The sequence below is a fragment of the Hypomesus nipponensis genome, chromosome 11 (genome assembly GCF_054491055.1).
Source record: "Hypomesus nipponensis isolate SF chromosome 11, ASM5449105v1, whole genome shotgun sequence".
Classification (NCBI taxonomy): domain Eukaryota; kingdom Metazoa; phylum Chordata; class Actinopteri; order Osmeriformes; family Osmeridae; genus Hypomesus; species Hypomesus nipponensis.
This window is the reverse complement of record NC_140371.1, coordinates 22612209-22633791: the sequence shown is the minus strand read 5'-3', so window position 1 is coordinate 22633791 and position 21583 is coordinate 22612209. Positions and strand designations below refer to the sequence as shown.

Below are 21583 nucleotides of genomic sequence, written 5' to 3'. Positions count from 1 at the left end.
TTTAGATACATAAGTGGTAAACAGATCTTGATCGTTTTTAGGAAGGAGTCTTACTCCCAGTGGAAGATGAAGATGGTAGAAGGTGCAGCAGTGTTCCTGAGGGCAAGGTGGAGATGGTAGAAGGTGCAGCAGTGTTCCTGAGGGCAAGGTGGAGATGGTAGAAGGTGCAGCAGTGTTCCTGAGGGCAAGGTGGATATGGTAGAAGGTGCAGCAGTGTTCCTGAGGGCAAGGTGGAGATGGTAGAAGGTGCAGCAGTGTTCCTGAGGGCAAGGTGGAGATGGTAGAAGGTGCAGCAGTGTTCCTGAGGGCAAGGTGGAGATGGTAGAAGGTGCAGCAGTGTTCCTGAGGGCAAGGTGGAGATGGTAGAAGGTGCAGCAGTGTTCCTGAAGGCAAGGTGGCGTCTGGTCACCCTCCTGCCCTCAGTATGGGGACGGCTTGAGGGACGCTCAGTTAATCTGCTTAATGACTCCGTTTGCCCGTCTGTTGAAAAGGTCATTAACCAACACCTCTGTGTTTAACACTCTCGCTAACAGCTTCACCCTGTGACAGGTCTTGTTACCCAGGGACAGGATGAGGGTCTGATGAACTGTGTTTGAACAGTGGTGGAGAGAGAGACGGGTTGCTTGGATGGAAATGCTGATGAATGATGGTTCAGGGTTCAGCTCCAGATGATGCGCTTGGCTTGGCTGTCACAGGATTTAGACAGGTTCTCCTGGAGAACATCTAATGTTGCTTTATTATTCACCCTAATCTCATGTTCGTCCATGCATGCTTAACAAACATCCAGTATTAATAACCAGCCTCTTAAATATAGTGCAGATAGAATTGACAGTCTTCCATAGGAGATCGACCTGACCTTGACACAGAACAGATGTGACGGCGGAGGGAGGGGGGGGGGGTGTAGGAGGGGGGAGGGAGGGAGGAGGGGGTGGGGTGGAGGAGGAGCAGGAGCAGGAGGCTGATTGGTTCCTGTCGCACACTGTCACAATCCCATTGGACCCCAGCTGTAAACAGCCGAGCCAGCAATGTCCTAGATTGATGAGAGGGTCTTTCTGAGAGGGATTAGGACCCCCCATGCACACACACACACACACACACCACAGCCTGTGCAATCAGTGGGCAGACCCTCTCAAGCCTACTGTATACACACCCCACAGCCTGTGCAATCAGTGGGCAGACCCTCTCAAGCCTACTGTATACACACCCTACAGTATGTATACCCAGTGGATCCTGGAAGATGGAGGGGAGGGAGGGAGGGAGGGCAGTGGAATCATTGGGGTTTTGCTTGAGGTGGTTTTGGAGAGTGAGCGGAACACCCAGGCTGTTCAACAACCCTCCCTTCCTCCTCTCCTCACCTCCTCCTTCCTCCTCTCCTCACCTCCTCCCCTCCTCCCTTCCTCCTCTCCTCCCTTCCTCCTCTCCTCCCTTCCTCCTCTCCTCCCCTCCTCCCCTCCTCCCCTCCTCCCCTCCTCCCCTCCTGGAGAGCAGCAGAGGTGGAGGACCAGAAGGTGCCTTGCTGACCGGTGTGCCACCCTCTCTCCCCCCTCTCTGTCTCCCCAGGGGCTGCTCTGAGCTCTACCGCATCCCCATGGTGGAGTACAAGGTGGACAGCGAGGGAATGCCCTGCGAGTACAAGACTCCCTTCAGGAGGAACACCACCTGGCACCGTGTCCCCACGCCAGCTGGAGCTCCGCTCCCCCGCGGCTCCCCCACCATGGGCCCTCAGCGGCAGCATGCCCAGCAGCCCCAGCATGCCCAGCAGCCCCAGCATGCCCAGCAGCCCCAGCATGCCCAGCAGCTCCTCCAGCAGGCCCAAGCTGCTATTCCACGAAGCACCTCGTTTGACAGGAAGCTGCCTGACGGATCGAGGTAGGGCACCCCCCCCACACACACACACACACAGTTGTTACAGGTGTTCTTATGCTGATGGATTAGATTTTGTCTCACTGCTGTGAGTCGAGCTGTGTAAACCTGGTTGTGACTTACAGTAAGTACAGGGACATTCCCCTGAGGCAAGAAGGGTGAAGTGCCTTGCCCAAGGACACAACGTCATTTGACACTGCCGGGAATTGAACCATAAACTACAGCAGGGCTTAGGGTTCCTGTCTCCCCAGTAAAGATGCCCTCCCTGCATCTGATCACATTATCCCCTCAAATCTCCTTGATGAGGTTCTGTGTTCTGGATGCTTCTTCTGTGCTGGAGTGTTGTGTGTGTCCCTGGTTCCTCGTTCCTGTACTCCTCAAGGACAGCTGCTCTCTCCTATCTCACAGTGTTCTTCTCGCAGCCTGTATGCAGGATTGATTTGTGCTCCTAATGACCCCCCGTGGTGGTGATGACCTTTCCTGGGCCGTGTCAGCCCCTGTCCCCCCCTCCTCTGGAACGCCCCGCTGGGACTCCTGCAGTATCATGGCTGCTTCGCTCCCTGATAAAGAGTCACCAGCAGTGAAGCCAGTGCGCTCTCCTCCCCTTCCATCTCTCCCTCTCTCTCTCTCTCCCTCCATCCCTCTCTCTACATGTCTCCCTCCATTCCTCCCCCTGAGGTGACAAGGACACTGATGTGGAGGATCTCATCACAGCCAATTACTCCTGAAACAGAGATGGAGAGGGAGGGAGAAACAGACAGAGAGGCCCAGACCACTCCAGACATAGGGAGGAGGCAGGAGAGAGATGTTGTTCAGACCAGACAGAGGGAACCGACAGACGAGGGCAAAATTGCTCTTTCTCATATTCTAGCAAGTGAATTTACATCCAGACTCCCCCAGGCCTTGTGTGTGTGTTTCTGGGGGTGATGAAGTATTTCTGCTGCTCTCTCCTCTGCTGACTCTGTTATTGTCCCTGAGTCTACACACTGAGGGGATGAAACTGAATATGTCTGTCTGTAGGTGACGGTGACTCAGTACTCAGACGACAGCTTACACTGAGCAGCTGTCATTTCCTGCAGGGCTGATGCAAGGCCTGGCCTGAGACAGGCTCAAACCACCAGCTCACTCCGGGAGCCGCTGTTATTCCAGGAGAGAGACATGATTTCCAATATCCCCTCCTGAAGCTGTTTAGCTGCCAGGGGGAGGCCTGTTTCCTGAACAGCAGAGGCAGCTGCCTCTGTTTCCTTAACAGCAGAGGCAGCTGCCTCTTTCCTGAACAGCAGAGGCCGCTGCCTCTGTTTACTTAACAGCAGAGAGCCAGACTTGGCCGGAGAGGAAGTATAGACCACCAGGGCTGTTACCAGTTCCTGTTACTAGGGCTGTTACTAGGGCCTGACGGCACACACACACCACACACACACTCTCAACAAGAGAGGCTTTTTTCTGCATGTGGTTGGTATGTGGGGGAATGTGTTGTGGCCTGTCCTCTTCAGCTGGGCCCTGGAGCAGCAAACATCTCCTGCAGCTCTCCTGTCCTGTCAGGAAGGTCAGAGGTCATCCAAACAGCTCTCACCAGCAGGACACCATCCCCGGGACAAGTTTCATTTCAAATGTCCAGGGAAGGAGGGAAGGGTGGAGGGAAGGGAAGGAGGGAAGGGTGGAGAGAAGGGTGGAGGGAAGGGAAGGAGGGAAGGGAAGGAGGGAAGGGTGGAGGGAAGGGTGGAGGGAAGGGTGGAGGGAAGGGTGGAGGGAAGGGTGGAGGGAAGGAGGGAGGGAAGGGTGGAGGGAAGGGTGGAGGGAAGGGTGGAGGGAAGGGTGGAGGGAAGAGTGGAGGGAAGGTTGGAGGGAAGGGTGGAGGGAAGGGTGGAGGGAAGGGTGGAGGGAAGGGTGGAGGGAAGGGTGGAGGGAAGAGTGGAGGGAAGGTTGGAGGGAAGGGTGGAGGGAAGGGTGGAGGGAAGGGTGGAGGGAAGGGTGGAGGGAAGAGTGGAGGGAAGGGTGGCAAAAGAACTGTTATGTCATTTCATCCCCCAGAAGCACTATAAAGATGTCAGTACTGGCCATGTGATGTTTTTCTGTAAGACTGAGTGCATGGTTGAGGACTTTCCTGTGTGATAGCTGCGTTAGCTGGCTCCTCTTGGTGGACTGTGGGGTGACTGTGTGTGTCCCCAGGGCTGTGCTGGACATGGACAACCCCCAGGTGACTGTGTGTGTGTCCCCAGGGCTGTGCTGGACATGGACAACCCCCAGGTGACTGTGTGTAACCAGAGCGACCAGCCATACCGGAGTTCCCCTAGTAACCAGTCGTCCTCCAGCGACCCTGGGCCCTGCAGCAGCACAGCCTGGACACAGCAGCACGGATACGATGGGTACGCGCACACACACACACACATCTATTGTACACACACACACCTACTGTACACACACACACACACATAAACAGACAGAAAAAAAGCCATAATACAGTAACCTGGCTGTACTACCTGAACATGCCCCACCCAACCTCAACCAGGAGAGGCTGAGGCAGGGGCGCCGGGGAGGCTAGACGAGGCCGGGGCTCTTCGAGGTCCTGGGGCCAATCAGGCTGTGTCTCCTGATCACCTTTTTGAAACCGAAATGGATAACCTACGGGATTTGTGCAGATCCAATGAGAAAAAAATGTTTGGGGGGGGGGGGGGGGTGTATCGTGGCCGTGGCCAACAAAGCATCTTACCCGTGCTTTGCAACTTTACAACCCGCTCTTGAACCAATCGTCACTCCTAATGCCTAAACCTCACAGCCAATCAGAGGCAGAGTGGAGAGAGTTTTTTTTCCAAAGTTTGCAACACTGAGCAGTCTGAGCACTGAGCAGTCTGTCAACAACTGAACACTGCCGAACTGCAAAACAAAATGCCCGTCAAAAGCAAGCTTAAGGTTTTGCTCTGAAAGTGCAAAAGATTGATGCGTTTTTCTTTAAAATGTAATAAATTTGCTTCCGGGGGAGCATGCCCTGGACCCCTCTCCCTCCGGGGGAGCATGCCCCTGGACCCCTCTCCCTCCGGGGGAGCATGCCCCTCGACCCCTCTCCCTCCGGGGGAGCATGCCCCTCGACCCCTCTCCCTCCGGGGGTTTGGCCGTGTCCTTCTCACCTTTTTTAGCCCTGACCTGCATGCACCTGACCTGACCTGCATGCCGGTGCCTGACCCGGACAGACCAGCACCTCTCGTCAGCACCAGAGGGAAACACAATCTTCAGCTCAACCCTAACCCAGCTCTAATGAGCTCAAGTGTTCTGACTTGTGACCCTGCCTGTGGTCTCTCTGCTGCTGAGACAGAGCTGTATACTAGCTGTGACCCTGCCTGTGGTCTCTCTGCTGCTGAGACAGAGCTGTATACTAGCTGTGACCCTGCCTGTGGTCTCTCTGCTGCTGAGACAGAGCTGTATACTAGCTGTGACCCTGCCTGTGGTCTCTCTGCTGCTGAGACAGAGCTGTATACTAGCTGTGACCCTGCCTGTGGTCTCTCTGCTGCTGAGACAGAGCTGTATACTAGCTGTGACCCTGCCTGTGTTCCTGTCCTGCAGCTGTCCTTCTCCAGTCCTCCAGGAGCGCTCTGGGGAGCTGCAGGGAGAGGTGGACGTGCGGGAGAGGGACACCACGCTGGAGAGGACCCGCTCTGCAGGTGAGTCTCTCCTGCCCCTGTGGGACCTGGTAAACTGTGGGGCTTGAATCATGCTGTCGTGTTGTACAGGATTTATGAAGATTGTGAGTTATCCATGTGTATGAAACTCTCCTGCCCCCTCTGAACGAATGAGAGGTCATGTCTCTATGAAAGCTCAGCTCTGTGACCTTTGACCTGGTGTGTATCTGTGATCTGGACTTCAGATTCAAGTGGCTGTTGTCTGTCATGTCTCAGTAAGACAGCTCATCTTACTGCTCTCTCTCTCCCCTCTCTCTCTCCCCCTTTATCTCTTTCTATTCTCTCCCTCACCTCTTTCCTTTCTCTTCTTTCACTCGTCTCCTCCCCATGACACCCACTCTGCAGAGGCCAGGTGGCACCTCCCCTCCACCAAGACCCTCAGCTCCCTGAAGCAGAGGGAAGGGAGCAAGGACTCTCCCAGCAAGCTGTCTAGGGTGAGTACCTGGCCCCACGCTGTTACCCCTGGCAATGGAGCAGGGGGCTGGGGTGAGGTGGTGTTGGTGGGTGGTGTCTCTCCTCTTCTTCTCATCTATCTCTTTGTTCCTCCTTCAGCCTTTTCCCTCCCCTCCCTTCTCCATCCCTCCCTTCTCCATCCCTCCCCTTCTCCCTCCCTCCCTCCTCCCTCCCCACCTCCCTCTCCTCCTCCCTCCCTCCTCCCTCCCCACCTCCCTCCCCTTCTCCCTCCCTCCCTCCCTCCCTCCCTCCCTCCCTCCCTCCCTCCCTCCCTCCCTCCCTCCCTCCCTCCCTCCCTCCCTCCCCTCCTCCCTCCCCACCTCCCTACCCTTCTCCCTCCCTCCCTCCTCCCTCCCCACCTCCCTCCCCTTCTCCCTCCCTCCCACCTCCCTCCCCTCCTCCCTCCCCACCGCCCTCCCCTTTCCCTCCCTCCCTCCTCCCTCCCCACCTCCCTCCCCTTCTCCCTCCCTCCCCACCTCCCTCCCCACCTCCCTCCCCTTCTCCCTCCCTCCCTCCTCCCTCCCCACCTCCCTCCCTCCCCTCCTCCCTCCCCTACTCCCTCCCCCCTCCCTCCCCCCTCCCTCCCCACCTCCCTCCCCTTTTCCCTCCCTCCCCTCCTCCCTCCCACCTCCCTCCCCTCCTCCCTCCCACCTCCCTCCCTTCCTCCCTCCCCACCTCCCTCCCCTTCTCGGGCTTATAGTAGTGTGACCATGCTCTGCCATGGGTCTTCTATCTCCTCTGGACAGTCCTCTGTTTGGTACAGTCCTCTGTTTGGTACAGACCTCTGTTTGGTACAGTCCTCTGATGTACAGCAAACACAAAGCAAACCAGCCGCAGGCTGTCCCGCCCTCGTCCTGACAACTGACCTCACTGTGATGAACACAGCTCACGCCTGAAGATTTACTGTCTCTTTCTCCTTACACCTCTCTCTTTCTCTCTCTCCCTCTCTCTCTCTCTCTCTCTCTCTCTCTCTCTCTCTCTCCCTCTCTCTCTCTCTCTCTCTCTCCCTCTCTCTCTCTCTCTCTCTCTACCTCTCTCCCTCTCTCTCTACCTCTCTCTCTCTCTACCTCTCTCTCTCTACCTCTCTCTGCCCCCCCCCCCCTCCCCTCCCCCAGACGGGAGATAAGACCTCCAGCCCCTCCAGCAGCAACACCCTCTCCAGTAATGCCTCCAGCGGCAGCGATGACAAGCACTTTGGCTCCGGGGACCTGATGGACCCTGAGCTCTTGGGCCTCACCTACATCAAGGGGGCGTCCACAGACAGCGGCATCGACACCAACCCTTGTGGGCCCCCAGGAGCCCGGGTGCTCCAGGGCAGGCTGGCCGAGCAGGCTCTGGTCTGGGGCCCCGAGCACGACGCAGCCTCAGAGGACGGTCATGGGAAGGCTTACCTGCCGCAAGGTTTCGCCTCCGCCATCTTGGCTGGTCATGTGACCGAGGGCAGCATCGGAGACCTCAGCGAAATCTCCTCCCACTCCAGGTACAGTACAGCCACTTCCGGTGTCTTCTACTTCCTGTTTCCTGTTTCAGCAGCATGTGGGGTTTGATTGAAGTGTTGTGGTAGTGTGACCTGTGACTGTGCTGAAGGCTGGATGATGTCATTGATGTTTTTCCTCCCAGTGCTCTGGAACACACCACAGGAAGTGGACCCTACCATGTCTGTGTTATTGATTTGCCCGTGGGGGTGTATTGTATTGTATGGGATTTGACTGGAACCACAATCTATCGAGTTCATATACACAAACAGTGAAACATATATACCCACAGAAACCTTTCTCTGTTCGTTATGTACATCATTGCCTCATTCGACTGCTGACCTGTTCAATCATGCACACACACATCACACACACACATACACAATGGGGATGGTTGCAGGTTGACCTTTTCGCCCAGCTGTGAGCCTCTCTGTTGACCTGCAGGCCGGGACCTCCTGCTGGGGGGTGACCACAACAAGCTCCTCCCCCCAGAGCCCAGGGCAGCCCCTCCCCCAGAGCCCAGGGCAGCCCCTCCCCCAGAGCCCAGGGCAGCCCAGTACCCAGGGCAGCCCCTCCCCCCAGGGCAGCCCCTCCCCCCCAGGGCACTGTACAGGAGGTACTGGGCAGGTCCATGAGAGAACACAGGCTTCATTACAGCTTAGGATCTTCTAGTCATCATGTTCTCCTGCCCTGGTCACATCACACCCAGCCCCCTGTTCTTGTTGATTTGCTGTGGTTCTGCTGTGGTTCTGTGTGGGTCACCTGTTCCTCTGGTTCTGCTGTGGTTCTGTGTGGGTCACCTGTTCCTCTGGTTCTGCTGTGGTCAGCGGGTCACATCACTCTGGCAGTCCCCTGGCTCGCGGGGCACGCTACTGCACCTCCGCCGACTCCGCTCGCGTCTACACCATCCCCCAGACCAGCTCAGGGGCGGGGCTAGGCTACTCCGCCCCCCAGACAGGCGCAGGGGCGGGGCTAAGTTCGGAGGCCTATGGACAGACACGACTACAGCCTGGCGCCAAGAACTCTGAAGACACACCCCTTCCTGAAGACACACCCCCTCCTGAAGAGCCTGCCATGTCAGAGTGTGGGTGAGTGTGTATGTGTGTGTGTAAGGGGTGTGTGTGTGGGTGTGTGTCTGTGTGTGTGGTTGAGTGTATGTCCACAGCCCTGGCTGGGTTCACTATTGGGTACTGACCCAGGCTGTGAGAAACACACCTGTAGACCTGCTCCTGTAAATGACAGCCTCACACACACACACACACACACACACACACACACACAGAACAGAAAGTGATGAGTTACTGGGTCAGATTAAATGGTGAGCTGTAGGATACCGTGTGCCATTGTAAGATGTGTGTGTGTGTGTGTGTGCGTGTGTGTGTGTGCGCACGCCTGTTTCAGTGTCTTCAGGAGAGAGGGGGAGAGAGGGGGAGAGAGGGGGAGAGGATCCTCCCAGAGGCGCTCATCCTGGGCTGCAGCTGCAGTAATCTGATTTAGCGAGGCTCATGTAGCACTTGCAGCCTGAGTGATTGATAGCATGCTGTAGTCATCTGCTCCCGCCTTATGAAGAAGGCCCCTAATGCTGTTAACGCCCCCCACTGTTAGTCTAAATCATTCCTATGGTTTCATTTCTTCTTACATAACCAAGGTTCTTGATAAATGGCCTAATAATGCACACAGTTATTGTCTAATCATGTAATTAAGTTTTCCTTTCATTCCAGAAAGTGTCCTTGTCTCTGCCTAATGTGTCCTAACCTCTGTGCTTCTCTCTTCTGTTTCTGCGTCTCCTTGTTCCAGGGGAGCAGACAGTTTCTTAGCTTTCCTCCTTAACACGCTGTCTGAGCGCTCCAGGTACACTCATTGTCACCCTCATCACTCTGCTGTTCCAGCGCCCCTCCTCTCCCTTCTCTCCACCCCAGCCGTCCTCCCCCGGTCCTCTCCCCTGGTCAGGGACAACCTGCCTCTCTAACCAGAGAGACGGCCATCTCTCGAAGCTCTCTTCCCTCCTCCTTTTCCTCCTCTCACAGAGCTTGGCTGCCTCCCTCACAGCCCCTCCCTGCCTCCTCCTCCTGTCCCTCACCCCTCCCTCACCCCTCCCTCACCCCTCCCTCACCCCTCCCTCACCCTCCCCCTCCCCCAGACTAACATCTTCAGCAGGACTCAGAGCTGCCTCCTCGTGTCTCCAATGCTAAGATGCCCCCTGTCCCTCTGATTGGTGCTGACAGTATTTACCAAACAGCAGGGTTCCCTTTGAGCCCTCGCTGTGCTGTGTAAGGGCCCCCTGCCCCCCTGCCCCCCAGCCCCCCGGCCCCCCGGCCCACGGCGCTGACCCCTGGCTGTGTGTGTCCCTGCAGGCAGCTTTACGCCCAAGAGGCCTGTCAACGACAGGCGGGGGAGAGGGGGGCCGGGGGCCTCCAGGGGCTGTCCAAGGAGGAGTACCTGAAGATGATGCTGCCCGACAGCCCCCCGGGTGATGAGGGCCCCCGCAAGGTGAGGCAGGCCGCTGTACACACACTCTGGTGCTGTACATGTGGAGACACTGGAAACACACACACACACGCCAGCATACACACTCAGAACACACAGGCACACACAGCAGCCTGTGGCCAGAATTAGGTACTACACTGAGGTGTGTATGTATTCTGAAGGTCACTAGCCTGGTATTGAGCAAGAGCCAGGAACACAGATGATAACCTCACCATGACAACACAACTAATAACCTCACCATGACAACACAACTAAAAACCTCACCATGACAACACAACTGATAAACTCACCATGACAACACAACTGATAAACTCACCATGACAACACAACTGATAAACTTACCGTGGCAACACAACTGATAACCTCACCATGACAACATGGTGGGAAAGGGAAGGGAAGGGGGAGGGAGGAGGAGGTTGCTCCCTGAACTCTGTCAGTCTGAATGTTTGTAGACATGAACCCTGCATACTTCCTCTCATCTCTCTCTCTTTCTGTGTCATCCCCTCTCTCTCTCTCTCTCTCTCTCTCTCTCTCTCTCTCTCTCTCTCTCTCTCTCTCTCTCTCTCTCTCTCTCTCTCTCTCTCTCTCTCTCTCTCTCTCTCTCTCTCTCTCTCTCTCTCTGTCTCTCTCTCTCTCTCATTCTCTCTCTCTCACTCTCTCTCTCTCTCTCTCTTTCTTGTTTCATCCTCTCTCTCCCCTAGACGTCAGCGGCAGAGAGCCTGTCACCACGGCGATCCCTGTATCGTACCCTGTCAGATGAGAGCGTGTGCAGTACCCGTAAGGGCTCGTCCTACAGCAGCTCCCACAGCTCTGCTCTGGACCAGACCCTGGCTAGCGACATCCTGTTCAGCAGTACCCCGCCCTACCACACCACCCTGCCCCCCCGCAGACCCCCAGGGGGGGGGCTGAGGAGTGAGTTACTACACACACTCACACACACTCACACTCACACACACTGGTCCCCTACGCTGGTCAGGCTGCAGCTACGCTGGTCAGGCTGCAGCTACGCTGGTCAGGCTGTAGCTACGCTGTGGCCCCGGCTGAGGAGACTGACCGCTGCAGCTCAACTGATGTCAACAACATGCTCATCCATCCATCCATCAGGCTGCATACTGTCCTGTCACACACAAAGTCCCATTCAGTCATCACTGCCTGCCTGCCTTTCTGTTTGTCTGCCTGTCTGTCCTTTCTGTTTGTCTGCCTGTCTGTCCTTTGTTTTATTCCCTGGTCCTCCCCCTCAGTGTGTGTGTGTGTGTGTGTGTGTGTGTGTGTGTGTGTGTGTGGTGACAGCGAGAGCACTCTGCAGAGCAGTGTTCCACCTTCCCCTTGTGAAGCTATGCTCTGAAGGTCCATCTCTCTCTCTCTCTCTCTCTCTCTCTCTCTCTCTCTCTCTCTCTCTCTCTCTCTCTCTCTCTCTCTCTCTCTCTCTCTCTCTCTCTCTCTCTCTCTCTCTCTCCAAAACATCCCTTTTATCAGAGTATCAATCTATCTCTGAGAATGAAGGGAGAGGGAAGATTTTTAGCATCACCTCCAGCACTGCCTTGCTTTTTTTTCACTATCCCCTCCCTACCCTTCTCTCTTCCCCTCTCCATGTATCCCTCCCTACCCTTCTTTTCCCTCCCTCTCTCTCTTCCTCCCTCTCTGTCCCTTCCTCTATTTGATTGTTTCTGAAAGCCCATGTGAAATGCCAGCTTGTTTATTGCATTCGCTGTCTGTCGGCGAGGGAGGGAGGGAGGGAGGGAGGGAGGGAGGGAGGGAGGGAGGGAGGGAGGGAGGGAGGGAGGGAGGGAGGGAGGGAGGGAGGGAGGGAGGGAGGGAGGGAGGGAGGGAGGGAGGGAGGGAGGGAGGGAGGGAGGGAGGGAGGGAGGGAGGGAGGGAGGGAGGGAGGGAGGGAGGGAGGGAGGGAGGGAGGGAGGGAAAGGCAGCAGTGATTGAAACATGAAGACATTCACTCAGACAAGTCATTTATCAGCCCTCAGACGCCTCGCGCTGAGCTGGAGGTGTGAAGACATCCTCAAACACCCCGCTCCCCCTCTCCTCCAGTTAGCCTGCTCTCCTCCTCTCTTCCCCCTCTCTTCCTCCTCTCTTCCTCCTCTCCTTGAGGGTACCAGAGGAAGTTGTTTCCACGCTTGTGTGTGGATGCTTATCTGGATAGATTTAGAAAGCCTCATATTAGCAACTAAGATTGGGCCGAGCACTCTCCAGTGAGGAACCTTCTGGAACTAGAAGGATGTGTAAGATCAGGTGTGCAGGGCTGAGTGGAGGTGTGTATGATCAGGTGTGCAGGGCTGAGTGGAGGTAGAAATTACCAATGAGGAGAAAGGAGGACGAGGAGTTAAAAGCTAAACGCCCCTCCCTCCCATCCTCCCTTCTTCCCCCTTCGTGCCCCCGCCCCCTGGGCAGCCCCGCCCCCCGGGCAGCCCTGCCCCTCGGGCAGCCCCGCCCCCCGGGCAGCCCCGCCCCCCGGGCAGCCCCGCCCCCCGGGCAGCCCCGCCCCCCGGGCAGCCTCTCCCTGGTGTGAGTGTCCTGAAAGCTGGCCCCAGACCCTGACCCGAGTGCTGTGTGTCTCTGCAGATGAGCTGTGGTTCTCTGACGGCTCCCTGGCTGACAGGTGCAAGTCCGGCGACCCGGGGCTCATGCCCCTGCCTGACACTGCTGCCGGGCTGGACTGGTCCCACCTGGTCGATGCTGCGCGCGCCTTCGAAGGTAGCTCACCTGCTGTGCCTTTCACTGCTGCTGGCCTTGTGTGGGAGAGACTGTGTGGGAGAGACTGTGTGTGTGAGGTTCAAGCACTGTTCATGACTTGTGGCACTGCTACAAACTGTCCCTGGTTCCAAGCCTCTAACTTGGGATAAGTGGACCCTCGTTCGTGGCCAATTTTCACCATAAATCCCAACAAGACTCCACTTAGGCAGAGTGCACTAACTACCGCCTCTCACAGTTAAGCACTTGGTTGCCAGGTTGGGATAATTGCACCCCCATTCTGGGCCCTGGCCATTAGGAGTTTGAGTGTACAATCAGGGATGGCAGAGGCTCTCCCCCTCTCCCTCCCCCTGAGGGTGTGTGAGGGTGTCCCTCCCCCCTGAGGGTGTGTTTGGGGTGTGTGAGGGTGTAGCATGAAGGTTGTGTTGTGTTGGAGGGCTGACCAGAATCCATCATCATTATTTCTCATTACCACTGGCATGTCTGTAGACTACATATTACATAAACACTGTATATGCTTAACACATGGCCTTGAATACTCGCTTCTGATTGGTAAATCATGGCATTCAAGGGTCTGTTAATTCTGTTTTTTCAGAAGCAAAAAAAAAGAACATCCAATATGTTTTAAATCAACATTTTTTTTGTACAATTATTGATTTCTTTAATAAATCGCCATGTAATAAGATGGATGGAGCACATTCGACATTTAGCAGAAATGACCATCTCACTTCACATGATGCCATCATTGTGTACGTGTGCTGTTTCTTCTCCTGTCACCAGGGTCCCCCAGGTCCTAGTGCTCTAGATCCAGGCTGTTAGAGAGGGAGGTCCTGGTGCTCTGGATCCAGGCTGTTAGAGAGGGAGGTCCTGGTGCTCTGGATCCAGGCTGTTAGAGAGGGAGGTCCTGGTGCTCTGGATCCAGGCTGTTAGAGAGGGACGTGCTGGTGGTCTGGATCCAGGCTGTTAGAGAGGGACGTGCTGGTGGTCTGGATCCAGGCTGTTAGAGAGGGACGTGCTGGTGGTCTGGATCCAGGCTGTTAGAGAGGGACGTGCTGGTGGTTTGGATCCAGGCTGTTAGAGAGGGACGTGCTGGTGGTCTGGATCCAGGCTGTTAGAGAGGGACGTGCTGGTGGTTTGGATCCAGGCTGTTAGAGAGGGACGTGCTGGTGGTCTGGATCCAGGCTGTTGGGTGTTGGTACTGGGAGAGGCAGGTGGACAAGGCAGGTGGACAAGGGTTCAGATTTTTTTCACCGGTGAACTGAACGTTTCCTGACAGTCAGATTTTCTGTGCTGATATCTCTGCTCTTGCAGCACTGGTTAATCTCAAAGACACAGCCATGGAACAAGAGAGACCTTCATTCATATGGAAATCCCAACCTGCTCTGTCTGTCTCTCTGTCTCTCTCTCTCTCATCGTCCAAACCCCAGTTTGAGAACCTTTGTCTTGGATGGGATCAGGTTTCTTTTGGGCTAAAATAACAGCGAGGCAGTTTTAATCTCTTTAATATGAATATGCAGATCCTCTTACTGAGGTGTCACACAGGAGCCGGAGGGAGGGAGGGAGGGAGGGAGGGAGGGAGGGAGGGAGGGAGGGAGGGAGGGAGGGAGGGAGGGAGGGAGGGAGGGAGGGAGGGAGGGAGGGAGGGAGGGAGGGAGGGAGGGAGGGAGAGGGAGAGGGAGAGGGAGAGGGAGAGAGAGAGGGAGGGAGGGTCTGGGGAAGAGAGCAGCATTCAGCAGGCATGGACTCCCTGCTGACACTAGCTGGGTGTGGTGCGGTGGAGGTTAACGTGTGTGTGTGTGTGTGCGCTCCCCAGACCAGCGGGTGGCTTCCTTCTGCACCATGACAGATATGCAGAGAGCCGAGGCTCTGCAGATCTCCCAGGAGCTGACCCGCCGCGTGGCTGCTGCTGAGGGAGCAGCTCTGCAGGCAGGGTGAGGAACCCCTACACACACACACACTGTCACACACACACACACACTGTCACACACACACACACACTGTCACACACACACTGTCACACACACACACTGTCACACACACACACACTGTCACACACACACACACACTGTCACATACACACACACACACTGTCACACTGTCACACACACACACACACTGTCACACACACTGTCACACTGTCACACACACACTGTCACACACACACACACTGTCACACACACACACACTGTCACACACACACACTGGCACACACACACTGGCACACACACACTGTCACACACACACGCACACACACACTGTCACACACACTGTCACACACACACACACACACTGTCACACACACACACACACTGTCACACACACTGTCACACACACACACTGTCACACACACACACACTGTCACACATACACACACACACACACACTGTCACACACACTGTCACACACACTGTCACACACACACTGTCACACACACTGTCACACACACACACACACTGTCACACACACTGTCACACACACTGTCACACTGTCACACACACACTGTCACACACACATACACACTGTCACACACACACACTGTCACACACACACACATACAAGGCCAACAGTGTGTGGTGTTGAAGCCTGTGTGCTGGTCTCCTCCAGGAGCTGTCCTGCCACACTGACGGGGAAGGTGAACCAGCTGGAGGTCATCCTGAGACAGCTCCAGTACGACCTCCACAAGGTGCTCTCTCTCTCTCTCTCTCTCTCTCTCTCTCTCTCTCTCTCTCTCTCTCTCTCTCTCTCTCTCTCTCTCTCTCTCTCTCTCTCTCTCTCTCTCTCTCTCTCTCTCTCTCTCTCCCACACACTCCTCTCTCTCTCTCTCTCTCTCTCTCTCTCTCTCTCTCTCTCTCTCTCTCTCTCTCTCTCTCTCTCTCTCTCTCTCTCTCTCTCCCACACACTTCTCTCTCTCTCTCTCTCTCTCTCTCTCCCACACACTTCTCTCTCTCTCTCTCTCTCTTTCTCTCCCACAAACTCCTCTCTCTCTCTCATATTCCTTTCAATAGCTGGGCTGTTTTGGGAGGATCTCAGAGCTAACCAGTGAGATGACGGGGTAATGGGAGCTCTGAATGGTTCATCTGCTTAATCTAATATCCTGCTTCCCTTCCTCATCATGTACTGTACTGGCCCAACATTGTCCACCTCCTCTAATGTGTTTGTCTGAAGAGAGGAAACCCTCTCAGCCCGCATCAGAGCCAGCGGAGTCCTCAGCTCCTCATGGCTCCGTTCCACCAGAGAGCAAACGGTTCCTCAGGAACAGCAGGCTGTGCTTGAATGGAGCCTCTAGGTTTAATGTTTGCTTCTGTATGTGTGGTGTTGTTGTTGTGGTGGTGGTGGTCCAGGAGAAGGAGGACAAGGCCATCCTGCAGGTGGAGGTGCAGCACCTGAGGCAGGACAACATGCGTCTGCAGGAGGAGAGCCAGACGGCAGCCGCGCAGCTCAGGAAGTTCACTGAGTGGTTCTTCCACACCATCGACAAGAAGCCCTGAGAGCCCCCACCCCTCCCTGCCCCTCCTGCCCCTCCTGCCTCCACCCCTCCTGCCCCTCCTGCCTCCACCCCTCCTGCCCCTCCTGCCTCTACCCCTTTCTGCCCCTCCTGCCTCCACCCCTCCTGCCCCTCCTGCCTCCACCCCTCCTGCCCCTCCTGCCTCCACCCCTCCCTGCCCCTCCTGCCCCTCCTGCCTCCACCCCTCCCTGCCCCTCCTGCCTCCACCCCTCCCTGCCCCTCCTGCCTCCACCCCTCCTGCCCCTCCTGCCTCCACCCCTCCTGCCCCTCCTGCCTCCACCCCTCCCTGCCCCTCCTGCCTCCACCCCTCCCTGCCCCTCCTGCCCCTCCTGCCTCCACCCCTCCCTGCCCCTCCCGCCTCCACCCCTCCTGCCCCTCCTGCCTCCACCCCTCCTGCCCCCCTGCCTCCACCCCTCCTGCCCCTCCTGCCTCCACCCCTCCCTGCCCCTCCTGCCTCCACCCCTCCTGCCCCTCCTGCCTCCACCCCTCCTGCCCCTCCTGCCTCCACCCCTCCCTGCCCCTCCTGCCTCCACCCCTCCTGCCCCTCCTGCCTCCACCCCTCCCTGCCCCTCCTGCCCCTCCTGCCTCCACCCCTCCCTGCCCCTCCTGCCTCCACCCCTCCTGCCCCTCCTGCCTCCACCCCTCCTGCCCCTCCTGCCTCCACCCCTCCTGCCCCTCCTGCCTCCACCCCTCCCTGCCCCTCCTGCCTCCACCCCTCCCTGCCCCTCCTGCCCCTCCTCGGCCCCTGGGACCTGCAGACCTCCTAGAGACTCTGTCATGGGGCCTGGAGGCTGGTATGAGGGCCTGGGGAGGGAGAACTCTGACAGGCTTCCTGGAAAGGCTTGGATGATCCTTTATCCCTCTGGGACAGACTGTCTCAGGTACCCGCCTGCTTCACCGGGACTAACCTACAGTAGTGGAATGTAAAGCCTTCAAAGTCCTGTACTGTAGCTTCACATCTGAACTGAACCTTATTCTACTCGACTGAACACACTGTCACTCAACTGTTACCATGGCACCCGGGGCATTTCCCTTCTCCATGGAGACAAAGAGCAGGAAACGAGGGAGGGGAGGAGGAGGAGGAGGAGGAGGAATGTACTGGACATAATGAAGTGGTACTTACTGTCTGCTCACACCAAGAGGGCCCACATGTGGAGGAGCTGAAAACAAAGCGTGGAAAAAATGAATGTAGCTCAACTGAGATCTATTTTTGCTGGACTTTCTGGTTCCTGGTTCCCAAAGTCACAACCATTTAGAGTCCTGATGTTTGATCCCAGCGCTTTTTTCCACTTGTGCTTTCTCTTCCTCAGTGTTGTAACATAGGGTCACATGGCAGTAACTTTGATGTTTCAAGTTTTTCTCCCTACACATATGAAAAATGTTTGTCAGTAGTTTATATCCAGTGTCACAATGTCCTAGCAATAACAAAGTGGTAGTAACAAAACTGTGTTTTTAAAAGTTAGCACCAACGTGAACAGTTACCGTCACAGACCGGTTGTATTTGACATGTATTTATATAACAGGAAGAGAGTGTGCCTAAAACATGGTGGTGTAAATGGATCGTTTCTCTTGAGTTTTCATTCTTGATGGTGAACACATGCCTTGTCCACGGCTCCCACACACACACCTGGTGTGTGTCAGCAAACCTGATCACAGCAACTATCTGTTATGCAGTGGTTTCTAAAACACAGAGTCAGAACTCACAATGCCAAAAGGTTTTTAGTTTAGTTTTTCTGTACAGATTCTCCACAGAAGTGTCTTGTGTTTAACAGCATTATTTAAGCTTATTCAACCTAAAGTTGTTTATTTTACAAAGTTGTTTTGCTGCACTGAGGGGAGAGGTTCTGCTGTGTTGTAGAGTGTGTAGCTTGCCAGGGCAAAATGATATATTTAAATATATAAATGATGATTTTGGGGGAGATTCCAACATTTGGATGCTGCTAGATAACAGTTTTTTGGTGTGTATGCTTTTACAGATGTGTCTCGTGAAACTGGCTCATCTCTGATGGGAACATGGTTGTTTTTTTCTTTTTTTAAATAAATGTAGTTTGAAAAGAATGGATGGCGCTTACTGTGTTTTAGTTTTTTGATCTGACCCAACGTGATACGACTGTAAATCTAATCAGACCTTTTCAGATGATGTACCTCATAAATCTCCAGTACCTGAGATCTGCTTTGAATGGGAACCGTGAACCCTCCGCAAGCCCCGACACCCGGGGAGGGGCACGCAGACGCCACCAAACAGGAAGAGGAAGCCACAAACAGAAAGAGGAAGCCACCGAACAGGAAGAGGAAGCCACGGAACAGGAAGATGACCGACTCTGGGGAGTACTCGGCACCCGGGCCTGGGCTGGGGGGATAACAGGATTAGGGTAAACGCTTCCATCCTGGACATGTGGCAGCAGCATGGAGGAGGAGAGTTACAAGAGGAGGAGAAGGAGGAGAAGATTCAAAACTGCAAAAGCAGGTGGCATTCTCTCAAAACTTTGTTTTCCAGAATGGATATAAACTTAATTCACCACCATGTCAGAGAGTGCTTTTAGTTAAAGATGCTTGCTCTCAGCAATTATATTATGTCACATGTATTTTTTATTTCCCACCCTAACTACTCCCTCATTTTTTGCACTACTTAGACATGAAATATGTTAAAATGTGTGCCTCATTCCTGAATGTGTTGCTGTAACTTTCTGGATCGTTCCATTGCACATTTTAGGAAATATTTTGTGTCAAAGTGCTAGCTAGTAGCTAGCCATAGTCAGAAACATTGCAACAGTGTTGCCAATTTAGCAACTTTTCACCTTCCCTAGCGACAAAAATCTCGTCAAGTGACAAATATGGCGACTTCGTCAACATCTGTTCTGGGAGCAGAAGCACTGAGATCACAGCTTGTTTGTCACCAGATCTCTACTGTGAAAGCGTGGGCCCCAACTGAATGACAGATGCTGTTTTCACCGTAGGGACAGTGCAAAAAAGGTTATTGAATAATTAATTGTAATCCTTATCTTTTTGGGGAGGGGTAAGTGGGGAAGGAGATCAATTAAATGTGTTTGCTTCCTGCTACAGTAAGCCTTGAGCCCAGCTGGAAGGACATGGTCCAATCATCCAGATACTGCAGGGGTTTGTGGGTAATAGCTGCATTGCATGATAGAAAGAATCGGTTTTCGAAGTGTCCGCTCTCTGAATCTAGGTTGCCACTTAGGTGAAGTTCAGCTTTACGAGAGTTCAGCTTTAAGATAGTTCAGCTTTAAGAGAGTTCAGCTTTAAGAGAGTTCAGCTTTAAGAGAGTCCAGCTTTAAGAGAGTTCAGCTTTAAGAGAGTTCAGCTTTAAGAGAGTCCTGCTCAGCATAGATTTGCTGTTTCTGTCAAAGCTCCAGGGTTTATAAGGAGTCTCGTCTCGTATCGTCTGAAGGGAATAGCTTAACTTCTTTATTCTTAAAATATTGTCGGTACTGACACATAACTGCGCCTCATATTCTCCCAAATTGAATATTGCCGCTGGTGGCCCTTTACTGGGTTTGGTTCCCCTAACGCACACTTCCTTTTACAAACAACCTCCTCATGTCTCCTCACAGCCAGACCCCCCTCAGGCACAGTGAGCGTAACAGGCAGGGCCTCTCAGACACGAGGGTGATAAGAAAGAAGCACAAAATTCAGGAAATATCTTAGAACTCTGACAGGCTTTTACCTAAAGTCTAGCAGCTTACCCCCGTCCATCAGTCACCCTGTAAATATTGAACTCGTTATCAAAAGGGGGTCAGGTGGCTGAGCGGTTAGGGAGTCGGGCTATTAATCAGAAGGTTGCTGGTTCGATTACCCGCTGTGTTAAATGACGTTGTGTCCTTGGGCAAGGCACTTCACCCTACTTGCCTCGGGGAGAATGTCCCTGTACTTACTGTAAGTCGCTCTGCATAAGAGCGTCTGCTAAATGACTGAATGTAAATGTTATAAACTGTAAGTGTGTTTGCATGTGAGATGATTCTGTACTGTTCTGGTCAGCTCCACCTCTCATCTCAAGCCCCAGCCTGCCTGCCCGTTCCCCTGCTCCACCCACAGGAGACCCTCCGCCCAGCCAGGGCTGCCTGACAGCATGTCTGAGTGGGAATGTGTTGCCACAGCGCCCCTCATGCCCCTCAGGTCTGCATGTGGGCAGCACAGGGGCAGCAGTGCATGTGGGCAGCACAGGGGCAGCAGTGCATGTGGGCAGTGCAGGGGCAGCAATGCATGTGGGCAGCGCAGGGGCAGCAGTGCATGTGGGCAGCACAGGGGCAGCAGTGCATGTGGGCAGTGCAGGGGCAGCAATGCATGTGGGCAGTGCAGGGGCAGCAGTGCATGTGGGCAGCACAGGGGCAGCAGTGCATGTGGGCAGTGCAGGGGCAGCAGTGCATGTGGGCAGCACAGGGGCAGCAGTGCATGTGGGCAGTGCAGGGGCAGCAATGCATGTGGGCAGTGCAGGGGCAGCAGTGCATGTGGGCAGCGCAGGGGCAGCAGATGGAGGTTGGCGCCACGGTTGAGCTGGGACCAGCATAGACAGTGGTATCCACAGAGAGGGATGCTGTTGGCATGGTGACAACATGGAGGGTGATGAATAGGCTGCTCTGTTGTACTCACAGTCCAGACAGTCTGTACACAGCAACATGGAGGGACAGACTGACTGAATTACTATTCAGTAAAAGCCCTGCAGAACTTTAGACGAATGTTATGTCCATGATCTCCATTTCGGTAAACCAAACAAACAAGCCATATCCAAAGCAAAAAAATAATAAGCAGCTCTCTGCCGCTCTCCTCCGTCTCCAGGTCTGTTTCTCTGTGGGGTCATTCCTCCTGTCGGCTCTCTGGAGCTCCTCGTCTCCTCGGGGGACTGAAGGATCCCTCAGACACCTGCCACTCATCCCTCTCCTTGTCACTCAAGCTCTGGGGTACCCCCCTGCCCCCCGCCCCCCAGCGGTGAAGGACAACATCTCACCCAGTCCTCAGAAGAGAGACTGGCTTCAACACATCAAATCAAAAGGTAGTTGACAGAGAAAGCTTCATGTTGAACGACGTTGTACAGTACCTCACAGCGTAAGGAAAAAACCCACCCTGAACAAAGCGGAGGGAGGGAGGGCGGGAGGGCGGGAGGGCGGGAGGGCGGGGAGCTGGAGGGGAGCTGGAGGGCGGGGAGCTGGAGGGCGGGCGGGCGGGGAGCTGGAGGGAGGGCGGGGAGCTGGAGGGGAGCTGGAGGGGTGCTGGAGGGGAGCTGGAGGGGAGCTGGAGGGGTGCTGGAGGGGAGCTGGAGGGGAGCTGGAGGGGAGCTGGAGGGGTGTCTCTGTTTGCACAGCAGGGTGTGCAGATGTGGGAGACAGGAACAGAGATGAAACCTGCTGATTTGGCTTCCACTGCTGAGATGTCCTTGCATGTTGTCCTTCTCGCTCTCTGAGAGACGA

At 55.0% G+C, this 21583-nt stretch overlaps 1 protein-coding gene across 1 annotated transcript in view; it reads left to right on the top strand.

Annotated features, from left to right (window-relative positions):
- The window catches only part of sipa1l2a (signal-induced proliferation-associated 1like 2, genome duplicate a), a 68195-nt gene extending 51987 nt beyond the window's left edge, over positions 1-16208 (top strand). The window contains 12 exon segments of the mRNA XM_084709062.1: positions 1561-1869; positions 4083-4229; positions 5422-5519; positions 5883-5971; positions 7106-7470; positions 8293-8553; positions 9820-9955; positions 10654-10864; positions 12527-12658; positions 14469-14586; positions 15260-15338; positions 15997-16208. Coding sequence (XP_084565188.1) covers positions 1561-1869; positions 4083-4229; positions 5422-5519; positions 5883-5971; positions 7106-7470; positions 8293-8553; positions 9820-9955; positions 10654-10864; positions 12527-12658; positions 14469-14586; positions 15260-15338; positions 15997-16143 — 2092 coding nt within the window. The 3' untranslated portion in view covers positions 16144-16208.
- The last annotated feature ends 5375 nt before the right edge of the window (positions 16209-21583 follow it).